Genomic DNA, 21,646 nt, shown 5'->3' with positions numbered 1-21,646 from the left:
ACCTCTGCACAAGGAAACAATGGGTTGTGAGTGAATGGATATTCATCGTAAAACATAATCCAGATGGCGCTGTTGCTCGTTTGGTGGCTAAGGGATGTACCCAATGTTATGTTATTGATTATAAGGAAAAATCATCTCATGTAGCCAAGTTACATTTAATATATATTTTATTACTTTTTACTGTCAATTTTCAGTAGATCATCCATCAACTTGATGTGAAGAATGTATTCCTTAATGGCGATATTAAGGATGACATTTCTATGGATCAACCACCAGGGTTTGTAATTGAGGGGGAGATGGTATGCAATTTACAAAAATTTCTATATGGCCTTAAACATTTCCCTAGAGCCTGGTTCGATAATTTTAACAGAATAATACTTTAGTTGGGTTTTAATTGATTTATGATAGATCACTTTGTGCTTGTTAATAAGCGTATTTTTTTGTTATTAATATGTTGATGATATTATTGTTACTAGAAGCGATTCTGAGAGCATCACTCTAGTGAAAATAGATCTATGTAAGGAGTTTCGAACAAAAGACTTCGGATATCTCAAATATTTTATAAGAATTGAAGTGTTGTTGTTCAGGTTTGACATTATTTTGTTACAAACAAAAACATATACTTGATCTCTTTGAACGAGACAAAAATGGTAGGTGTTAACTTGCTGATACTCCTATGGATAGTAATGCAAAGTTATATGATGGTTATGGAGATGATGTTGATGTGGAAAAATATCATAGATTAGTCGAGAAGTTAATATATTTTACAATCACTAGACCAAATATTTCATTTGTTGTAAATATTGTTATTCCACCTCTTCATCTTATTCCACCTCGATTGTCAGTAATAGAATCACAAGATTTATCAGTAGAAATCTGAGTTAGAGCTGCTAATCCCCCTACTAGTGGATTTTACTACTATAATTATCATTTGGACAATCCAACAAGAAAAAATTCTTCCAACCTTGCGACTGCTTGTGCATGCAAGAAGCTAAATTGGTAAAAAGGAAAAATTCTTGAAAATGAGCAGCTTCCATTTTGTTCAGGTTTTACAAGCTCAGTCAGTGTCTTAATGGTTAAATTACACAACAAGCTTTTCAACAAAACAACGTGGTTACCCATCAGAAGTCCACAAAAAGGCTAGAAGACAAATAATTAATGAGGATACAATGGTCACAGCAGCGAATGCACGGATGGCCCATTCTCTTGTACTGTGATGCTCCTGTCCGGCTAATTCAACCGCTCTCAAAATCTCTCTCACCTCATCCATGTCTGCATCTTTTAATGCTTTCATTAGTTTGCCCTGGACTTCATCAAACTTGCCGAGTCTCTTAGCTCTATTTCTGTCTTTGGCTGACCAGAGAAAGGCTGAAATTCTCCACAAGAGGATTCCCACGTATATGGCTACAACACAATCAACAGTGTAATGGTGCCTCTCACGTATTTCTCTCTGTCCACTGTGAAGGACCAGGATCCATATAAGAACAGAAGTCCAACCACCGTATGCTTCCTGTGAGTATGTTCATGTTAGAGGTTACCATTTTAAATCGAAGGTGTTCCAATAACATACAAACATTGAGAAGAACCATGAAAACCATATTATCATGCAGAATGTAGCAGGAAACACAAAACAAGTCTGGGAACTAAAATGTTGGATGTGTTGGCAAGATTTTTTTAAATAAAAAAGAAAATTATTTGATTCATATTTTAAGTGATTTTTTTTTCAAAGAGTACACACAATAAACACATGCCAACCATGTTGAACCTAGACTAGAGAAGACGTAACAGGGACTCCAAACAACACATGCCGGTCTGTGTCGTGTTGGACACAGATTACAAGAGAAAAAATAACAGGAACCATTATATTTTAATAAAATTAAAAGAAAAGGAACTCCAAAACACTTTTCCTTTTACTAAAGAAACTCCACTGCAGCCATGGCAATGTCATAAAATCTACCAAAACTAAGGGAGTAGCTCAGAAATTTGAGGGGTTAATGAGATTGGATATTCAAAATTCACCTCATTCAGTAAATCTATGGATTGTGAGTTCCATGGATTCTCATGGATGTAGAAAATCACTAGTTAGTGGCTCTACATCTAATATGCCAAAATGACTAGCTAAGGAACCTTCCCCCCCCCCCCAGGTGTAAACAGATTAACAATGGGGCACAAACTAAGGCCAATAGAACAATCACTCTCCCCTGATAACATGTTAAAGTACAGAACTTTTTTTGACTGATAACTTCAAGATTTTCCTAACATTAGCACATTTGGGATTATGCCCACTAACAGTATGGATTTGAAAAATAAATAATAATATAAAAATGAAAATGTAAGAAGAAGGGGAAGCCACACCCTGCCCCAGCCCTCCCACTTCCCCTCTTATAGCAACTGACAGGGAGAGTCTCCCCTTCCTCTCTTCTGTCAACCTCTATATTATGCAACGAAGAGTAGGGATGGCAGTCAAGCTTGGAATTGACTTCTCAGAGATGAAAAAATTTTCTTTTTAAAGTTAAAGAGGATTATGCCGATAATAAGTTGGGAGGGATTCTAAAAGTCAGATAAGAATCCCTCCTCTCTAACCTCAGATTTTTAAATTCCCAACTGAAGATGTAGGAAAAATCAGCTAGAAGCTAAATTTGGTAACTACGTCGAAACACTCAATAGTGCCCTATGTATATCCAAGTAACAAGAGCAAAACCTCCTTGTCAAGCTGATTGTTCAAATGCAGACTTTGCTGCCTGTTTCCAGATAAATAAGTTTTCTGGAAAGGATAGGAGATCGACTTCAGGTATAGTCATGGTTAGATCAAACTAAATTTCAGGCACCTTCAGAATGCACTGTTGAAAGTTTGGAGTGTGGCTTCATCACTGACAAAATGTAGAAAAAATTTAAGGTCATCAATGCAAACATTTGCCAGAGAACTTTTGCCCTATTCAAAGGTACAATTGTTTTTGGTTAAACTTGAGACAAATTAGGTATGGTTTTGAGGTGTCACTGTTCTATACTGTATTACCATCATTTGAAGAAAAATGAAAAGATTGTAACCAATAGGATAAAGAAAACATACTACAATGGGTTGAAGCAATCCTATGTGAAGATCATCTTAGTACAAGAAAGAGCAAGTCTATATAACCAATCAAACCCGCTAAATATCTGCTCCTCAACTATCATTATTTGTTGTGAAAGAAAATGGATCAAACAAGTCAACAAATAAGACTGTTTGATGAGCAGGCTAAATTCAGATAAGAAAATCACCAATACAATATAGTGATACAGGCATACCGTCCAAGCCATAGCAGTCAAGACAGCCACAACCATGTGACCACTGTATAGAAGATCATTACAGCCCCCACCTGCCAACTTTAATAAACTAAACCATGAATCTCCCTCCGAAACAGTTGGTCTCAACATATCAACTAGAAAGCTCATTGCACCCCAATCAGGCCGGTATTCACCAGGGTACTTCCCGGCATTCTCTGCACAATAATATACAAGTTGTCTATGAAACACTCCAGATATAAAAATAGGTAAGCACTTGGCATTTGTAGCACAAACCATGAAGGGTATCATGTCGTATGAGCTCGTTGATTGCATCGGAATCAGAAGCATATGGCACATAATATTTCTGAGCCCAAGGATGAGGATGTAGTGGCATCCTGAACCTGGATGCAGCACACCAGGGCCTCACAGAAGGAAGAATTGTAGAGACAAATGTCATGGCCCGAAGAAGACGGGCAACCGCCATGGTGAACATATATCTTGCAGCAAGCCCAAGGCCAGGAGCTTTGACAGAGTTAAATAACACGGAGAAGGCCAGCATCAGAAACAACATTATGTAGTGGTGAAGCCCAATGATTCGGGCCCTTAATATTTCAACAACAAAAGAAGGAAGCTTCTCATTCAGAGCTAGGAAGAACCACTGGCCAGTATCAGGAAGGGGAGCGGCAGACCTGCTCAAATTAAGTTACAATGATCTATGATAAATTCCAGGACTCAGTAGCATCAAAAGGTTAAAATAGGAAAACGGGACATCAATCTAAAGAATTGATGAAAGATCAAGAAAATTTCAACTACATGGAAATCAGAATGTAGAAGTACAACAGAGAAATTCATAAACAGTCAAATTATCCTCACAACTAAATGGCTTGATACTTGTTCAAAGTGCATCCAGTACAAGAAGCCATCCACTTTTGGAGATCAGATAATGATGTATTAGTACTCTCGTATTTGACCATGTTATGGTTATAACAGACTATACTAGAGATATCTATGAGCGCTTTACTCCACATTAAAATGAAATCGAAACACATGAAACTCGGCCATAAACCCATCAACATTTCCCCAATCTGAGCCAGAGATGGAGCCAAGAGTCACATAGAAAATTCAGGAAAAAGTTTAAAACGATATGTACAAATCATCTCCATCTATCACTATTCCCTGACTGTATATTTTGCACGTTTGTCAGCACTCAAAATTGCTTCTAATTATAGCAACTGTGATTCAAGCTCCATTTTTGAAAATCAAAGAAGCATTAACACGCTCGTGGGCAAAACTCACCAGCCAAAGAACTTGAAATTACGATAAAGTTTAGAGATACCAATCCTTTCTTTCTTTTTTTTTTTTTTTTTTTTTTTTTTTTTTTACCACCTGTTCTGTAACCCGCCCGCCCTTGGTCACATTTAAAAGGAATTCACACACCCAGAACTTAACAAAAAATAATTTATTCACTCTATTCCCATCAATGGTACTTCAATATGAAGAAAGCCCACAACCCGTAGCTACAGAATCAGTTCAATATCCGCGAAAAGAAGAAAAAAAATGAAATTCGGAAAATATAAACGCGTAGTTCATTATTTTGTCCAAAACACTAAAAAAGACGTATTTTTACCTATGCCAGTCGAGACCAAAGACCACGGAAGCAAAGCGAACCGAGAGCATTTCAACCAGAAAAGCAGAGAGCATGAAGAGCAAGGAAGCGATGAAGGGAAGTGCAGATCTGAGCTCGGAAGACCAGTGCTTGTAGAAGGGGACACGAGCCACTAAGACGAGGGCCAGAGCAGACCACAGCCATGGCTGCAGTCGCCCGTGCCACGTCGGGGAGACATGGCGCAGGTAATCGACAGTGATATAGGAGATCGCAGCAAGGCCGAGGCCTTCGTGCCAAGGACGCCGGACCATCTGTGGATTCTGGAGAGAGAGATTCGCAGTGCTGGAGAGAGCGGAGTCGAAAGAAAATCGGAGACCTTTCTTACCAACAGACGAGGTCCGAGAGCGGCGTGGTCGTGCTGGGGACGATGCGGTCACTCAAGTCGTTCACTTCCTTCCCACTTTCAACTCGTGCCACTTCTCCAGGCACTATTGCAGGGCAAGTGCGTAGAATCTATCAGGTTTAATTTTTTAATTGAAGATGTTAATTCATTTTCGCACTTCTTATATTTTTAAACATGGTTGGTTAAATGGTATTTTTAGATTTTTTTTTTTCGTCGGGACTTTACTCCTTTGCTTTTCCGGTCTATCCTCTTCGGGATAACCCATTTTTCTCATTTCTCTCACTCGCACTCTCCGCTTCAATGGCGCTCTCCTCCTCTGCCGTTGCAGCGCTCTCCTCCTCTTTCTCATCCCTTTCTTTCCCCCCACCGAAATCCTTCCTCTCCAACTTTTCTTTCCGCCCCTCTAAACCCAAATACCTTGGCTTCCACAGGCCCCTCGCTATCAGAGCCGTTTCCAGCGACATTGACACCTCTTTCTTCGACAATCTCGACCCAAATGAGGAATTCACTTTCGATCCGCCTGAACCGCCGGAAGGCTACACGCCTCCACCCTGCTTCGACGAAGGCCCTCCGGAGACCGAAGAGGAAATTGCCGCTGCCTATGAGGAAATTTATGGGCCTGCTTACAGTGGAGTCAGTGTTCTCGGTAATGATGTGAATGTGATGGATGCCAAAATAAAAAAAGCAACTGGGTTTGGTTCTAAGAGGAAGAAGGAGAAGATTAAAGATGGGTTTGACGAGAATGTCGTACAGGTGAGGAGGGTGACGAAGGTGGTGAAAGGAGGGAAGCAGTTGCACTTTAGGGCTATTGTGGTTGTTGGGGATAAGAAAGGGCAAGTTGGAGTAGGGGTTGGGAAGGCAAAGGAAGTTATTGGTGCTGTCGAAAAGTCAGCGAGGGATGCGAGGAGGAATATTGTGACTGTGCCATTGACAAAGTACTCGACCTTTCCTCACAGGTGAGCTTTGGCAACTTTTAGTTGTGGAAAATTCTTTTAGTTGTGTTGATTATGAAATGTTCGGCAATTTTTTTATTATTCATTCTTACATTGTTAAATACGCGTTTCAAAGTTGTGCAGTTACGCCTTACAATGCCTGTTCGATGTTTTGGAGTACTTGTCATTTCTTTCCTAAGTGATTGATTGTTGAGCATAATTTTTATGATGTACAAATTTAGCTATTTTAGAGGTGTTATCTATATTCAAGCTGAAGTTGTCAAATCGTGTTTTGAAAAAAAAAAAGAAACTGACGTTGTCAAATTCTTCCATTCCCTTCTGTGAACTGTTGTAATCTAGGCAAATATCATTACACTGTCGTTTATATTATAAACTTGAGAGATGCTAGTATCATTGCCTTTTCCAGTTCATATTTCCTTTGCTCCATTGGAGTCTCTTGATGCTCATATTTATATTTTAGAACTCCAAAGGCCAAAGTTGAATGTCTGTTTAAAGAAACTTCAATTTTGCAATTGTGATTATTTGTTGCCAAGTACATAACTAATGTGAAGGTAATGAAACCTAGTCTGCATCAATGTGTCACTTTGATTTTTAAGCTTAATCTATAATATACACCTTTTACTAAAAAAAAAACATACTTATTTCTTTGTTAGCATATAATGTAAAAGGGATATGTCTTGCTTCATTCTTGATCGTAAAAGAAAACATCTTTCTTCATTAAGCTGTAATCTTTTACCCTGGTAAATCTTGGTTGGTTCATGGGCTGTTTTGTTATCCTTTTATATTTTTATTAGTTGATGTGAGAGTCAGGACATCATTTTAACATCCAATAGTGCAGCAGTAACAGGCAAACATCCGAAATTTGACAGAGATTCCTTCATGAGATATGTGAACTGGTTTCGCATTCTAATGTTTCTGGTGGACCATAGTTTTGAAAAGAACATCAATTGATTTTTCCGTTAACTAAGGCAATAGTTGAATACTGCTTATGTTATACTGCATTAGCTTCATAGTTCATTAACTGCAATTGCATCAGATAATATGAATCAATGACAGAAATAATTTAGTTGGCACAAAGGTTAATGCACTTTTGCTTTTGGTGGAGAATGATAAAATGTCTTGACTAGCTTCATTAGCATATAAAGATTCACGTGACTTGGATAAGTTGTTGAATGAAAACATCTTCAGTTGAACATGTGACAGAGCTGGAAACAGTTAAGCAGCTCTAGAGTGAATTGACATAGTGAAACCCCTGTGATACTTCTCAGAAAATAAAAGTGAGCTCAATGATATTTCTATGCCTTTTGGGCTTGAAGAGGCTCTTGAGTACTGTTCTGGATCTAATATAATGAATGGATGATTTTTAGAAGTGATAAACTATTTCTATACTTGTTATCAAGAAAAAACTATTTGTGTGCTTGATTTGTAATGTCAAAGATTTCTACATATGTAGAGAAAAAACAATAGTTTGAAGAGATGAACAAGAAACTAGAGAACATGTTTGGATTAAAAAAAAAGTAGGGAGCATGATTAAAAGAAAAAAAACAGAAAGAAGGGAACATGCATGTGGCTCGATTGTAATATTAAGGTGTTTCTTAAAGTGTTTGAAGAGATGAACAAGAAACTAGAGAACATATTTGGATTAAAAAAAAAGTAGGGAACATGTTTGGATTAAAAGAAAAAACAGAAAGTAAGGAACATGCATGTAGCTCAATTGTAATATTAGGGTGTTTCTCAAAGTGAGGTCTTTTCTTCTAGTCTCATGGATGGGTTGTTCGAGACTGAGGGAGAGAGGTGGGGTATAACCAAGTCAAGCTTTAATGCAGTGATTGTTTACTTTATCCCACAAATGAGAGGAGAGACATGGTGCAACTCTTTGAGATTAAAGACGTATCTTTGGTCTATTCGCTGGATGGGGTAAACTAAGTAAGCAAGAGTTGGACAATCAAGCCTTGGGATGCAAAAAATTCACTTTCATTTGTTTACAGTGTTCTGAATGTGTAGGATGGAGAGGACTGGGTGTAAGGTGGCCTAGCATTTATATGAAACTTCTTTTTGGTGTTTGATCAGTTTTTCTCATCTTCTGAAATATTAAAAGGAAAATTTTCTATTAATATAATAGGTAATAGTAGTTTTTCTTTTAGTCTAAATATATAGAGATTCTTTATTCGAATATTGAAGTGCATGGTTTGGTGAAACTTGAATCCCAGAGGTCACTCTGGAAACACAGGCACTTTCTGCTTCCTGTTTCTTGTTGGAGGGGGAGAGGATAAAATATTGTTTAATTGGTTTTCACAGAGGTTGGTTGATACATTTGTAGGTCGCATTTGGCTAAAAATTACTGCAATTCTTGGTCCCATGTGAAAGGTGATAACAGAGGAAGATGTTTTATGATGGAGTTGCTTTCCTGAGTTTTTGGTGCTAGTGGACCTCTTATTGTAGTTTATTACTGAGTTAGGTCTAGTCCCTCTTCAATTTCTGTTACTGATAAATCAATAAGAGTCACTTTCTCCATAAATGAGACTATGAAGCCACTGCTGCATGTAAGATTATGCTTAATGATTTATCTGAAGGTTCAGGAGGGGTTTGACATCAATGTGGAAATGCAAGAACATATTTTAACCTCCCGGTTGTATTTTTTTATCTCTGATGAGGAGGTCAGATTGCCGCTTGTTTAGTTAACCACAGCCATTCTAAAGCAAGCTTCTCTATGGCTTTGTCCTAAGATGGAGTAGTTCCAGGTTCATTGAAGCTGGAATTTGAGGACTTCATTATAGTAGCTTTTGAACTACTACTGAAATTGCTATACTTTAATGGATTGGGCCAATGGTCACATGGGGGTTTCTGGCATGGGGTTTTGGACTCGAGTCTCACTATATTAAGGGTTTCAAAATTGGAAAAGAAAAAGGAAAACATTCTTTACCATGTTGCCTGCAACATCAGGTTAAGTAGTTATTGATAGTATGTGTCCTACTATAGAACTATATACTGTATTTATGTACTAATGTAAAGATGGTGGCTGATCTGAGGTTAAAATTAAATGGTATTATTTGAAATAAAGCTTTAGCTATCTCGACTGTGGCAAAGAAGTCTTACATGTTCCCAAGAGAGAATAACTTTTCTCATGATTGTCTTTATCATACTAATCTAAGCTATTGGATAGGATGAGCTATTATAACAAACTTTTCTTGACTTGTTATTAAACTATTTCCACTTGGTATTGATTCTGTGGATGAAAAGAGCTGATGGAGATTATGGGGCGGCAAAGGTGATGTTGAGACCGGCCTCACCTGGTACGGGTGTCATTGCTGGAGGTGCTGTTAGGATTGTATTGGAAATGGCAGGTGTGGAGAATGCTTTGGGAAAGCAACTTCGTAGCAAAAATGCTCTAAACAATGCCAGAGCCACCGTGGTTGCAGTTCAGAAGATGAGACAATTTCGAGATGTTGCTCTTGAGCGTGGGATTCCAATGGAGGAATTATGGAAATGATTATCCAGAAGCACCTTGTAATTTTCCTTCGCCAGGTAGAGGAACTGTAATTGGTTTTCTTCTCATTTTTTTGTAGACCCTTTTGTTTACGGTAATGAAATGTCTGAATTGTATTCAACAAGTATAATGGTGGCTTTATTGCATGATTGAAAGGATCTGTCCCATTGCCGAGATTGAAAAAGCATTAAAAAAAATATATCAAAGATTCAAAATTTTAAATAAATCTCTGTTATTAAATACCAAGAGTTAATTCTAGCTCTCTAATGTGTAAAATCCTATTATATGACATTATACCTAGTATCAAAGGTTTATAGGAATTAATTCCAGTCTAAAATAATTAAATGGGTAAACAGAAAAAAATGTTAGTCATGGTTGAGATAGGTAAATGGCCAAAAATTGTTAGCCACCGTCATCCCCTACTGTGTGTCCATGAAAGATTATTTTAGTGAAAGCTGAACCGAGTTCATCCTTGATCATCATCCATGTTTTCCGTGACAACAGCAGCAGCCCAGAAAACCTTATTATACTGTTCATTCGGTGTCCCCAACCGAGTCTCAAATTAAAAATGGAGAAAAAGAGAACAGAGCAAGGCATAGGGCTTACTTTAACAAAAAAAAAAAACCAGAAAATTCACAGCGATCCAAATGGCAGGTCTACGTCGAAACTTTTCAACTGTGTTAATTATAAATACAAGACAAGCAAGCAGCGCTCCGAGTCTCAACATCACTTCTGAAAGAAAAGATGCGTTCTTCTTTTCTCTTACCTCTCGTCTTCTTGCTTTTTCTGCAAGGCTTCAGATATGGAGCCATGCAGCGGCACCCAGTTGATCCCTCAACCGGGTTTGTCGAGCTCCCTCTCAATGAATCCAATTTCGACGTTCAGAGACCGTACGATGTCCTTCAAAACGAGCGATATAGCTTCGCTAATGGTGTCCATAGGATGTGGGTCTTTTCCACCGATAAACCTCACGCCTTGACAAGCAACACTAAGCCTAGAACTGAAATTCGCATCCGGGTACGTCTCTGTTCATTCTTTTGGCCACAAGAATGGGTCAGAAACAACATTCAGTTCATTGTTATCCTTTCATTCTTTTAAGCAGTGAAGTTTTCCTCTCTTTCTTCTTCAAGTCGAGTAGTTTTAGCCGAACCACGTAAGTTCGTGGTGCAGTTCTTCGAATTTTATCAGAAACTTAGCTGTTTTTCTCCTCAGGGCTACGATTACTCGTCGGGCGTTTGGCAATTCGAGGGGTACGGATATGTGCCGACTGGAACTTCAGGCGTCTGTATCATGCAACTCTTCGGTGCAAATCGCACTGCGACAACTTTGATGATGAGAGTGTACGATGGCTCACTGACGTACTACAAAGGACCCGTTGTGGTCCCTTACATCTACAGCAAATGGTTTCGATTGAATGTGATCCATGACGTTGGTGCTGGGAAGGTGAAGGTTTTCATCAATGGGGTTCTGAAACTGGAGGTGAACGATCGAAGAGGGACCTCTCATTACTTCAAATGTGGTGTTTATGCGCAGAGTGATTCTTCCTCCTATATGGAGTCCCGCTGGAAGGGAATCAAGGTTTTGAAAAAATGCGATTGAAACGAGAGAGGAAATCAGTTGTGGAAGTAGTTCTCTGTCCACGGTGATTCGAAATTGCTTGTTTCATCTCTCATATGAAGTTGATTTCGGATGGAGTAGAGAATGAAAGCTTTTTCTGTTTTTTCTGGAAACTTGAGTTTGAGACTAGAAATCCGCTAGTAGCTCTTGCTGGCACCAAAATTTAATATTGCTGGAATCATTTTTAGTTAAAGGCAAACAAACCCAACTACTCTTTGTCATGGTGGAGGATAATGGATTCCAAAGAAAACTTTTTAAAACTCGAGTGAACCTCATTTTCAGAGCTCAACAGAAGGTTCACGCCTTCACGGGCTTGTGTTGAAATTGGTCTAATTGGATTTGCTGGAATTAAGATCGTTGAAAAAGGCTCGGGGACAATCCGTGAATTGTGGATGACCAAAACTAAAATATATATGGAGAGGCTTAGGTGACCCAGTTCACTGAATACTCTCGGCAGACATTATTCCTCTAATACCAGCTCCACCGTGATCCAAACAAACACACTAAGGCCATTTTAGTGGGTTTTTTTTTTCAGGAAATATTGAAAAAGTCTTTCTAATAGAAATACGTTTCTAGGGACCATTAGTGCCTTATGTTTCCAGGAAACATTTTTTTAGCTAAAAATTCTTACCAAGATGGGCCGGAAAACTATATAATTTTTTAATAAGTATTTGATAATCAATGTTGTAATGCTTTTAGAACAAGATAATTTTTTATGATAATTTTGTATATGATAATTCATTTTAATAAAAATTTATCGGATAAATATGATAATGTATGAGATTGATTATTATTTTTTATTTATTTCCCTGAAAAAGACACTAACAAGTCCATTTAATATTTCATGATTTTTTTTTAAAAAAATCATGTAATTTCCCAGTAAGGCACTAATAAGATTTTATCTAAAAGTTTCTAGAAAATATGTATATAAAGAAAAATATTTTTAATAAGCTTTAGTTGTAGTTAGGACATGAGTAGTTTAATTATAATATGATTCTACTTGTTTCCTCTATTATAAATAGAAACTCATTAGACTCAATTATAATCAAGTCAATGAATTATTTTCTTCTCCAAAAATTTAACAAATTTTTCGCTATGGTTTATAGGAGGCTAGCTATTTCATAAGCCAATAGTGTTGATAGCCTGCATATGGCCAATCTCAAAAAGGGATATAGGGAAGAGATGAAAAAGGTTTTTCGATACGTAAAGGCAACGGTGGACATGTGCATTGTATATGAGAAGAATGTGGGATCAATTTATGTTGGTCAAAGGTTATGTAGATTCCGATTATACAAGTGACCATGCTAAAATGGAGGTCTATAACACAGTATTTATGAAATTTGGATTCTTGATTAAGGGTTTGGAATTTGGATGAATAGATTTCACTTTATTATAAATGTAATTGGTTCTTTAATAAAATTCTTCTCCTATTTCCATGTATGCTACCATGGCCAAAACTCATAAATTCTTTAATGGATTTTATTTCTCCTTGTATCAATTTTATTTTTGTCAATTTTCATTAAAAAAAAAAGGTCTCGAAAGCCACTGTGATCACAACCAGATCAAAGGTTATTCGTGAATGAATCTCATTCAAGGACCAATTAGAATGCACTATTAATTTTATCAACTTTTTTATTCTTGTGATCTGCAGTGGATCAAGTGAGGACGACGAACAAACGAACAAAACATCGGATCCTAGAAAACACCAACTTCTTGCACAATCTTTGTATAACGACTTATACACTTTAATTCAATCTCTTTTCATTTTATACTTCAAGAACATCCAAGTGAGGAAGACTCTCGTTTGTCTCCTTGTTCTTGTTCTAAAGTTCTTTTTGTCTTTATGGTGGAATTTATTGTCCATCCTTTAACAAGGAATTTGAAGAGATGCATTCATCTGTTATTCCTGAATCTTGTTTATCCAAACTCAGATTTATGTATATATATATCTCTACGGCTGATCCAATACGAAAAATTATTTGGTGTAAAATATGAGAAACAGTTATCTTAGTTGTCCGATTATGATTATGATAGGACGGTTGAGATAAGTGTTTCTAATGTTTCACACCAAATGATTTTTCGTATCGGATCAACCCTTTATCTCTCTCTATCTATATATATCTATATATATATCATTCACTGTTTCCAAATAAAATACAACTCGTACAGGAATGAAATACAATACGTGACAATTAGAGAAAAACACAAAACGTGACAGCAAAGTGACCAAATGATAAACTCTGGAATGACGAATCCTTCCGTTAGAAGAGTTCCTCACGCAGTGACAGCGAAGCTCATGGTTGTAGCTTCTCTTTATCTTCTGTCTGATGCAAAGGCTACCACTGAAACTGAGGCTTCTAAGAAATCTCTTTCTCTGTCTTGTGCTGGAACGTCTCTAGGTGTTTCTTACGTAACTCTCTCTCTCTCTCTCTCTCCCTCTTCCCGTCAGGTGTCTGATTTAAAGGTTCTTTTTTATCTTTAACATGTCGAGAAAGGGAAAGAGAGATGGGTTGGGTGTTTGAGATGATCGAAAACCTGAAAGGCGTCAGTTAGAGGCAGAAAATCTGGGTTTGTTGAGAAGCGTTTGTATCTTTAAAGCATTTGTTTGTGCCAATCAAACTGCCAACCTGCCTTACAGAAGCTTCAACTCCTTCCTGCCGCACTCCAATTCCAACTGAATTCTGTCATCATCTTCCCATTGTTGGAAATCTAGACAAAGCCACCTGGCTGGAAAACAGGAAAATATTCAAAATTCTACTACGACAGCCGCTTAAACTTTACTATCCCCCATCATATGAAGAAAGGGACTGTCCCTGCCTAACCTTCGATGATCATGGACGATGTTGAAATATCTGGAGGCAGAATTGACTACATGTTTCTTCCTGTTCCATCCCCCCTATCATTCTCTTTGATGTAACCTTGAAATTTACAGAGTCGCGTCTTGGTATGAAATTGGAATTAGGACAGTCCATTCACAACTTTACCCATTAGGCCATTAATATCATGGAGCTTCATTACCCTTTCTACGGAGGCAATATTGACAAAAAATAAGAGTTTGTTACCAGCAAAGAGGAACTACAATCGTCTCCCCCTGCTGCGTGAGAACTAACAACCGAGCACGAAAGTCATTCATTCTAGTTATTTTTCTTGTGGTTGATCTTGTTTTCTTTCATACCCCAGTCTGTTTGATAACTTGATCATGTAGTTTCCTGTCACAGAGAACTAAGAGATGCTGAAAACTCAGATACTAATGCAGTAAGGATAGCTCCAATATACTGAGCAACAGCTCTGCTGTAGTAGGGATAATCTAAGCTCAGTAATTGGTTTTATATTGATTCTCTAGGCTGGAAACTGGTCCAGATCAGTAAACCCAGATGCCAAGTGTAAGGTGGATCTTCGTGACCTTAAATACCAGGAGAACGATCTCAATCACTTAGCGTCAGCTTTTGTTAAATCATATGGAGAAAGAAACGAAAAGCGGTCGGGATCAGTGTCTATCCTTTCATGTGGCAACTGAAAACCAGGTTAAAAGGTCTTTTGGTTCATGAAAACATCATGAGATGAGATGGGATCTTCTCTGCCAAGCCTGAACTACAACTGCTCTTTTGCACTTTTTCTTCCATACGTCAACATTATTCCCATTGAGAATCTGAACTCTCAACTCTGAATGTCTGAAACCCTTCTTTGTCCTGAATATTCCTTCATTCCCCTCTCGCCACCGCCATGCACAAGTCCTGGTGGACCCACGGCCAACTTCAAAGAGGCTGCTGAGCCTCAGAAGCGTCTGGTGAGTTTTCCTTTTTGTGATCAATTAATCAACGTAACTAATCTGAATGGTGGACAAGTAGTAACTTCCAAAACAAGGGAGGTCTGTTGCAACGCATCCTGAGATTAAAATCGTGTGTGCACACAAAGGTCTCTGCTTTGTGACGACACAAGGGGAGAATGGGAAGAGGAGGGAGAAGGAGAAGATAAGCAGAAGAAAGAAGGTGCAGGAGAACCTGGATGTTACACTAATTCTAGGGTTAAAGCTTGCTAACAACTTGAAAAAGTAAAGCTAACTAGCTCTCTTTCACCGTGGGATCAAACATTTTGAAAAAATCGTTAAAAAGGATATCACTTCGCTGTTCGGTTAGCGTAAAACACAATACCCATCTCGCCTTTTTGCCCATTTAAAAGGCTGATACAGTTTGGAGAACGATCAGTGCCGGGTCAAGGCCATTTTTAAGATTCAGACAGGATTCGCCATAGAAGCAAGGAAAGGATTTTGATTTTGTTTTCATGTAGGGAAGCGCTGCGGGATCCTGTAACATATTGAGACTTTGATTTGGGAAAGGCTGAGAAGGAAGAGGGAAAGATGTGGCCGAGGATGCGAGCCCTGTCGTTCAACAAAGGTGAGTCTTCCCAGAATTCATTTTCCGTTTATATTTGGACTCGATTCCATGGTGGTTCTCGTAGGGATGAAATGCTTTCTTTGTCTATGTTAAGAAAATGGATTTCATAACTCAACATAAGCCCAAGCAAGAATTTGTTTGAGACACGGAAAAAATTCTGGTTTTCATTCATATATGAATGAAACATTTCGGTAATGACATTGAAAATAACCTGTTGATTCTTCAGTTAGTCGGGTAATAAAGCATATTAAGGGTATCAGAAAGAAGACGAAACCGCTTGTGAAATACTGTTAGTTCAATTCCATTAAAAAATTTCTCATCCGTCCAGCATTTCTTCTTCCTTCTACCACCTTGTTCATCTTCTGAAGTAGATATTCCTCAAAAGCTCCGATCAGAATGATGACGATCAGATTTTCCTGAAAAAGGGATACTTTATGAATGTTAAGATTCTGGATTGCATATTGAACTATAATAATCTGGTCGGGAATCTACTAATAAAAAAGTGACTCTGGAGGTTTATGCAGGGAAAGAAGTCAAGAACTGGAAACGAAATAAATTAAAGTAATTTAATTGCCATTAGGAAGGTTTAACCAAAAAGAAGCCGGCAGGTTTCGTTTTCTCCTCAACTCAACCAAGTTCATGACAGCAGAATTTCAAGTTAGTTGCATGTTGCATCATAGGAGCCATGTAGAAGCAACCATCACAACGTTTTCATATGTCATTGTGATGGAAGGAGCCCAGGAAAGAGGAAGTAAAACGAAAGAAGAAACGTATAAATTTCATGTTTAAGAATGATTTTATTTGTTGATTCTGAGGCTAAGTTTCTGTTTCAGGTGCTCAGAAGTCGACGGTACCCCTCCCAAGCCTCAACGTGAACGAGGAATACCTTAGCGTCTTAAGAACAGACTCCTATTCTGATTACTTCACCAAAGCCCAATTGCTTGCTCAGCAACCCAGCAGTTCTACTGCCTCTCATTCCTACGCCAATCTTTCTGAGTTCCTCCTCGAACCCGTGCAGGAATCTATTGCCGTCATCCTAGATTCTGCAATTTTTTCAAGAAACTCCGATCTAAAAAAACTTGTCCGTGATTACTTCGAAATCAGTGCAGAAGCCTCCAGAATTTGCACCAGTCTCTTGGACGGCGTTCGCCAGACCCAATCCAACCACCGTTACATTCAGAAAGCACTGGAGCTGATGAAAGAAAAAGATGGGTCTTCTCCTCAGGATTACAAATATCCCGCTATGGCCGAGCTCGATTCATTCAATCTTTTAAAGAACCCATTTGCAACCACTAACCAGAATGTGTTCAACCTGATTCATGAGCGCTACTCTGCCATGCTGTTGCACTTGAAATCTAAAAAGAAGAAAGTCGCGAGAAAGATTAAGCTTATCAAGTATCTGAACAAAGGGTCCCAGATTGCTCTGACTGCCGCATGTGGCGTGCTGGCGACGGTAGTGGTGATATTGGCAGTGCACACACTCTCTGGTCTGCTCGTAGGTCCTGCTCTTTTCAGCTGCTCTCCACTGAGACTGAAAAAGAAGATCACCAAGCTTCCATTCTTGAACTTGAAGTCCAGATTCTTACGCAAACTGAGGGAGCAACTTGATGTGGCAGCCAAGGGGACTTACATTCTGAACAGAGATTTTGATACCATGAGTCGACTGGTTGAGCGACTCCACGATGAGATAGAGCACAACAAAGCAATAATTCGGTTTTGCCTGGAGAGAAGAGAAGACAAATTTCCTCTGCAGGAGGTGGTGAAGGAGCTCAAGAAGACTGACGAGGCTTTCATGAAGCAGGTGGAGGAGCTGGAAGAGCATGTCTATTTGTGTCTTGTCACCATTAACAAAGCTCGAGTATTGGTGATTAAGGAGGTCACGGTTTCTCATGGTGGAAGCGGAGTCAGATAACAATAAATAAATAAATAATTAAATCTATTCTTTGATTTTATGTATATTACATGCAGAAAGAGATGAAGTTATGAATTGTTTTAAGCAGTAATGAAAATTGAGAAGTGAATATTTCTTGTTTCCAATGCGCGAGTCTGGAGGGGCCTGGTGTTGGTTGGAGTCATGGGTGATCTCGAAGACAGGTTGAGGGAAGCAACCTTGTTCCCAAAGTGCTTAGAAAGATTCATTGATCATACAAGACAAGGGGTCATAGTAATAAAAATATGAAATCACGTAAAATACAGAAGAATTTAGTTCGGATCAGATCAGTCTTCCCGAAAATGAAAGAGGGAGGCGGAAGGGGACGTTATTATGATATTAAGATTAATTTAACAGATAAATTAACCTAATTAAACAGGACTAAATTGGCCCCGGTCACCGAGTGCCTGACGTGATCGAATTTAATGGGTCGAACACTACAAGTGACAGGGGAACAGGCACAGCCAATTCCGGAACGGGATCCATCATCCATGCGAGTTGACAAAAGCCGAGAGCGGATAGGAATGAAAACACTCGGCTAGACCCCCTTTTCTGGCTAGACTCCATTCCGGCTTCGCCTCTGCTGTCACCGTTTTTTCGACCGCTTAAACAAAAGTACCAACCGATAACCATGAGAATCAACTAAGACGCCCGCCCGACGGTATCTTTGCAGAATATGCCATCTAGGAAGCCCTTTATTTGGTCTCCCACGCCGGTCGTCAATATTCTCGTCCGATCCATCCAACCGTCAGGATACGCTTTCCACTGCCATTGTGGGGTCACCCCTGCAGAGCGATGCCGATAATAAAAACGCCTCGAGTTTTGGTAGAATTCCGATGTGCTTCGCTACAAATATGATGCATTTCGGCATCTGAAAAGTCATTTTACCCTTTTTTGCTTGATTTAGAATGTTCCGCTTTTTTCTGCCGGATTCCCCGGTTCCTCCACCAGCGTCAAATCCTCTCTGATCCTTTTAGAAATTAGAACCACTTGAGACGTGTCCGATCTCCATAACATGTTCACTGTGCACGGATCGATCTCTGCTGTGTACGCATCTGATTTGCTTTTCTCAACCTGCCGCTTTGTTCAAATGTTTACCTGCTTTGAACACTGAGAAATATTCGCTAATTTTATTGGCAGTATTTTGGATTTTCAGATGTTCATCTGCCTCCGTAGAAGTCAGATTCTATAGTCGGCGAGTGAGAGGAGGATTTGTGTTTTCTGATCCGTGGCGGGAGAAGAGCTAGCTGCGGAAGCAATTTCGATAGATCGGACATGGATTTGGACGATTTCAGGTCGATTTTGAGGGATTCAGGTGTGGATCTGTGGACTTTCATTGAGACTGCTATTAGTTTAGCTTCCGCGGATTTTCCAATGGAACTTCAGAGTCGTAGAGATGGAATTGTGGAGCGGCTATACACGGGGGCTTGCAAGAAATGCGATTTGAATGAATCGAGGCAGACAAGATCTGAAAGTTGTCAAGAAAGGGAGAAAACTAGAGCCATATTTGGAGATTCGGACGATGAGAGGGAAGGGAGAGACCTCTCGCCTGCGACTCCGCTTTCAGACCACGACGTAGACGAAGAGAGCGAAGAAAATGTTGATAGGAGGTATGAGCAAGAGAAGAGAAGGATTCTAGAGATCAAGGAGCAGATCGAAGATCATGATCAGGTCTTCATCTCGGTTGAGTTTTTCACCAAATATTTTCTCTGCTGATTTGCCTGTTAATTATTATCCTTATTATTTGCTTCCCACTGGCATTTCGTCCATCTCGGATGTGTAGACGGAGGACTCTCTTATCGAAGTGTTGCAGAGCCTCGCTGATATGAATATTACTTTCCAAGTACTCAAGGTGAATCGACTCATTTTTAAGAAGCATCAAATTTGGATTGCGGTTTATGTATACTCCTTTTCGAGATTTATTGGAATTTTGTTTACTTTAGGAGACGGATATTGGAAGGCATATGAATGGCCTCAGAAAGCACCCGTCGACGGAAGTTCGGCGACTGGTGAAGCATCTTATCAGGTGAAATTCGTATACAAACGGAACAGGAAAGCTCTCGGACCAAATTCAGTATAAACTAGAAGCCAATGTTTACAGCTTCTTTTTCGCTTATTTACAGGAAATGGAAAGAAATTGTTGACGAATGGGTGACTGCCAATGCCCCTGCGGAGATTGAAGTGTCATCTTTTATTGGTAAAAGCTGAAATCTTGTTAAAATTTTGTGTCTGCTTATCTACGTTTTGGTAAAATGAGACTAAATTGTCACGAGTAGTCGAAGATAAGATGACAATGAATCTACCTGTATATCTAATTTGAAATTCCTGTTATGCTCTCTTTCACATGAGGGTTCAGTTGTTTTTATAGGTAGGTATGTTCTCATATTTTGGTCTTATACTTGTTGCGTGCTGTTGTTATTATAAGTACAACGAACTTAATCAACCCTCGAGCCCTGAAATTCCAAGTGACCACTAAGAATGTGGTCCTGAAATAGGCCAGTTCTTGGAAGCTGTAACTGCGGTATCCGTTGTCCTCTCATGGAGCTTCATGGACTCTTCTAACTTAATGCTCTTATCTTAATTTTCTAATTTATATGCCTTTGATGTGTAGAGAAAGTAAATTGACGAGACCCTCAATTATAATTGCTTAACCTGGTCATTAATGGCAGCCGAAGGAGACTCCCCTCAGCGAAGTCAGAGCCAACATCATCAAAACGGGAACCAGGTGAAAATCTACCCCGTAGTCGAGTATCAAATCCCTTGAATTGGTAATGTCTTAGGTGTTTACTGTTATCCTTTCAGGTAGCGGATTTTCCCAAGCCGGCAAATCATCAAAGTGAGCGAAGAAAAAAATATTTATATGAATTTCCGTTGTCCGAGCTTATCTTATATGCTGCCTGAAATAATCCGATTTTTCTTGCCTCAGATGGTGGGTCCAGTGCTGATAGAAATAAGCAGAAAGTTGAAGGAATGGAGAAAAAAGGTCCTCAACGTGGAGTTGAAATGAAGCACAAGCCATCAGTCCCCGACTCCGCTTCTCCCTATGTATTCATCTAACTGAAAACTTTGATTTTCTCTTGACTTGATCAGTCAGAATTGTTCAATCACTCGACTGTCATTTAACTTACAGAAACCAAAAGAAACGAAGGAGACCGCCATTGACATGGAAAGGCTTGCTTCAGCTAGAAAACGGCTTTCTGAAAACTACAAAGAAGCAGAGAATGGTAGGTTCATTCTTTTTGTAATTCTCAATGTCCGGGGTCTATTTTTGGTATATTATTTCGTTCAAAAAGTTATCATGCAGTGTCTAACACTTGATTATCAGATTTCCTATCCATTATTGACCGATTGAGGGTACTGGACTATTTGTAAAGATTAGATAATTTCCTTTTCAGCATTTATCTCATTCGCTGCCATTTTATTTCTCTTGATTTATCTGAAGCTAAAAGGCAGAGGACAATTCAAGTGATGGATTTGCACGATATTCCGAAGCCAAAAAATTCATTCTTCGCACGAGGGAAAGGTTTTCACGGAAGGCACGGCTGAAAAGAGTGCAGGACATCTGGATTCGCTGGTTTAATTTCTATTTGCAGGTGGTGTTCAGAATAAATTATAGGAACCTGCATCCCATCAAGGCTGCATAGTGCTCGAGATGAGATCTAATTTTATGGAAAAAAGAAAAAAATCTAATGCAGTGCGAGTATTCGAGGTAGTCATTAGAGAGGCCACGGGAAATGGCGATCATTTGTGGATAAAATCAACCATTTCCTCTTTTCCTTTTCAGTATTTCCACAGGACATGTTTATCAGGATGTTTCAAAAGTAATCAAATCGTAATGCTAGGTTTATGAGATGACCTTGCTCTAGCTTGAATCCTCAGAAATTTTTTATTCATTGGTCGTATTTCTAGTGTTGCTACTGATTGGATTTTCGTTCCATTGCAGCACCTTCATGATATTTCTAAGTCTTACCTATTTCAAGTTTTCGGGTCAA

The 21,646-nt window shown here is 38.9% G+C and overlaps 5 protein-coding genes across 8 annotated transcripts; 4 read left to right on the top strand and 1 right to left on the bottom strand.

Annotated features, from left to right (window-relative positions):
- Positions 1-992: 992 nt before the first annotated feature.
- Positions 993-5,335, bottom strand: LOC137956582 (protein PHLOEM UNLOADING MODULATOR). Of its 2 annotated transcripts, none has more exons than XM_068804123.1 (4): positions 4,892-5,335; positions 3,559-3,953; positions 3,259-3,479; positions 993-1,510 (listed from the first exon to the last, which is right to left on the bottom strand). In XM_068804123.1, the coding sequence occupies exons 1-4, from the start codon at positions 5,179-5,181 to the stop codon at positions 1,115-1,117; spliced, it is 1,302 nt and encodes a 433-aa protein (XP_068660224.1). In that variant the 5' UTR covers positions 5,182-5,335; the 3' UTR covers positions 993-1,114. The 2 variants fall into 2 exon arrangements, with proteins under 2 accessions (XP_068660224.1, XP_068660225.1); XM_068804124.1 differs by having other exon boundaries at positions 3,286-3,479; positions 4,892-5,333.
- A 158-nt stretch (positions 5,336-5,493) lies between these two features.
- LOC137955926 (small ribosomal subunit protein uS5c) lies at positions 5,494-9,872 on the top strand. The gene is made up of 2 exons (XM_068803152.1): positions 5,494-6,229; positions 9,467-9,872. Exons 1-2 carry the CDS (start codon positions 5,574-5,576, stop codon positions 9,714-9,716), a joined length of 906 nt encoding a protein of 301 aa, XP_068659253.1. The 5' UTR covers positions 5,494-5,573; the 3' UTR covers positions 9,717-9,872.
- Positions 9,873-10,451: 579 nt separating this feature from the next.
- LOC137957322 (citrate-binding protein-like) lies at positions 10,452-11,561 on the top strand. Its single transcript, XM_068805077.1, has 2 exons — positions 10,452-10,730; positions 10,926-11,561. Exons 1-2 carry the CDS (start codon positions 10,458-10,460, stop codon positions 11,310-11,312), a joined length of 660 nt encoding a protein of 219 aa, XP_068661178.1. The 5' UTR covers positions 10,452-10,457; the 3' UTR covers positions 11,313-11,561.
- A 4,119-nt stretch (positions 11,562-15,680) lies between these two features.
- On the top strand, positions 15,681-17,636 carry LOC137955252 (UPF0496 protein At1g20180-like). Its single transcript, XM_068802112.1, has 2 exons — positions 15,681-15,724; positions 16,558-17,636. Exons 1-2 carry the CDS (start codon positions 15,688-15,690, stop codon positions 17,634-17,636), a joined length of 1,116 nt encoding a protein of 371 aa, XP_068658213.1. The 5' UTR covers positions 15,681-15,687.
- Positions 17,637-18,545: 909 nt separating this feature from the next.
- On the top strand, positions 18,546-21,506 carry LOC137955802 (probable mediator of RNA polymerase II transcription subunit 26c). Of its 3 annotated transcripts, XM_068802926.1 has the most exons (10): positions 18,546-18,701; positions 18,811-19,337; positions 19,438-19,506; positions 19,598-19,680; positions 19,778-19,851; positions 20,324-20,379; positions 20,457-20,490; positions 20,581-20,699; positions 20,785-20,878; positions 21,097-21,506. In XM_068802926.1, the coding sequence occupies exons 2-10, from the start codon at positions 18,930-18,932 to the stop codon at positions 21,198-21,200; spliced, it is 1,041 nt and encodes a 346-aa protein (XP_068659027.1). In that variant the 5' UTR covers positions 18,546-18,701; positions 18,811-18,929; the 3' UTR covers positions 21,201-21,506. The 3 variants fall into 3 exon arrangements, with proteins under 3 accessions (XP_068659027.1, XP_068659026.1, XP_068659028.1); XM_068802925.1 differs by having other exon boundaries at positions 18,546-19,337; XM_068802927.1 differs by having other exon boundaries at positions 18,547-19,325.
- Positions 21,507-21,646: the final 140 nt, after the last annotated feature.

Source organism: Aristolochia californica, unplaced genomic scaffold (genome assembly GCF_029961685.1).
Source record: "Aristolochia californica isolate CCGP_79_NKW_82.1479 unplaced genomic scaffold, dmAriCali1.0.hap1 SCAF_2, whole genome shotgun sequence".
NCBI lineage: Eukaryota > Viridiplantae > Streptophyta > Magnoliopsida > Piperales > Aristolochiaceae > Aristolochia > Aristolochia californica.
The sequence above is the reverse complement of the archived record's forward strand: the minus strand, read 5'-3'. Positions and strand labels throughout refer to the sequence as shown.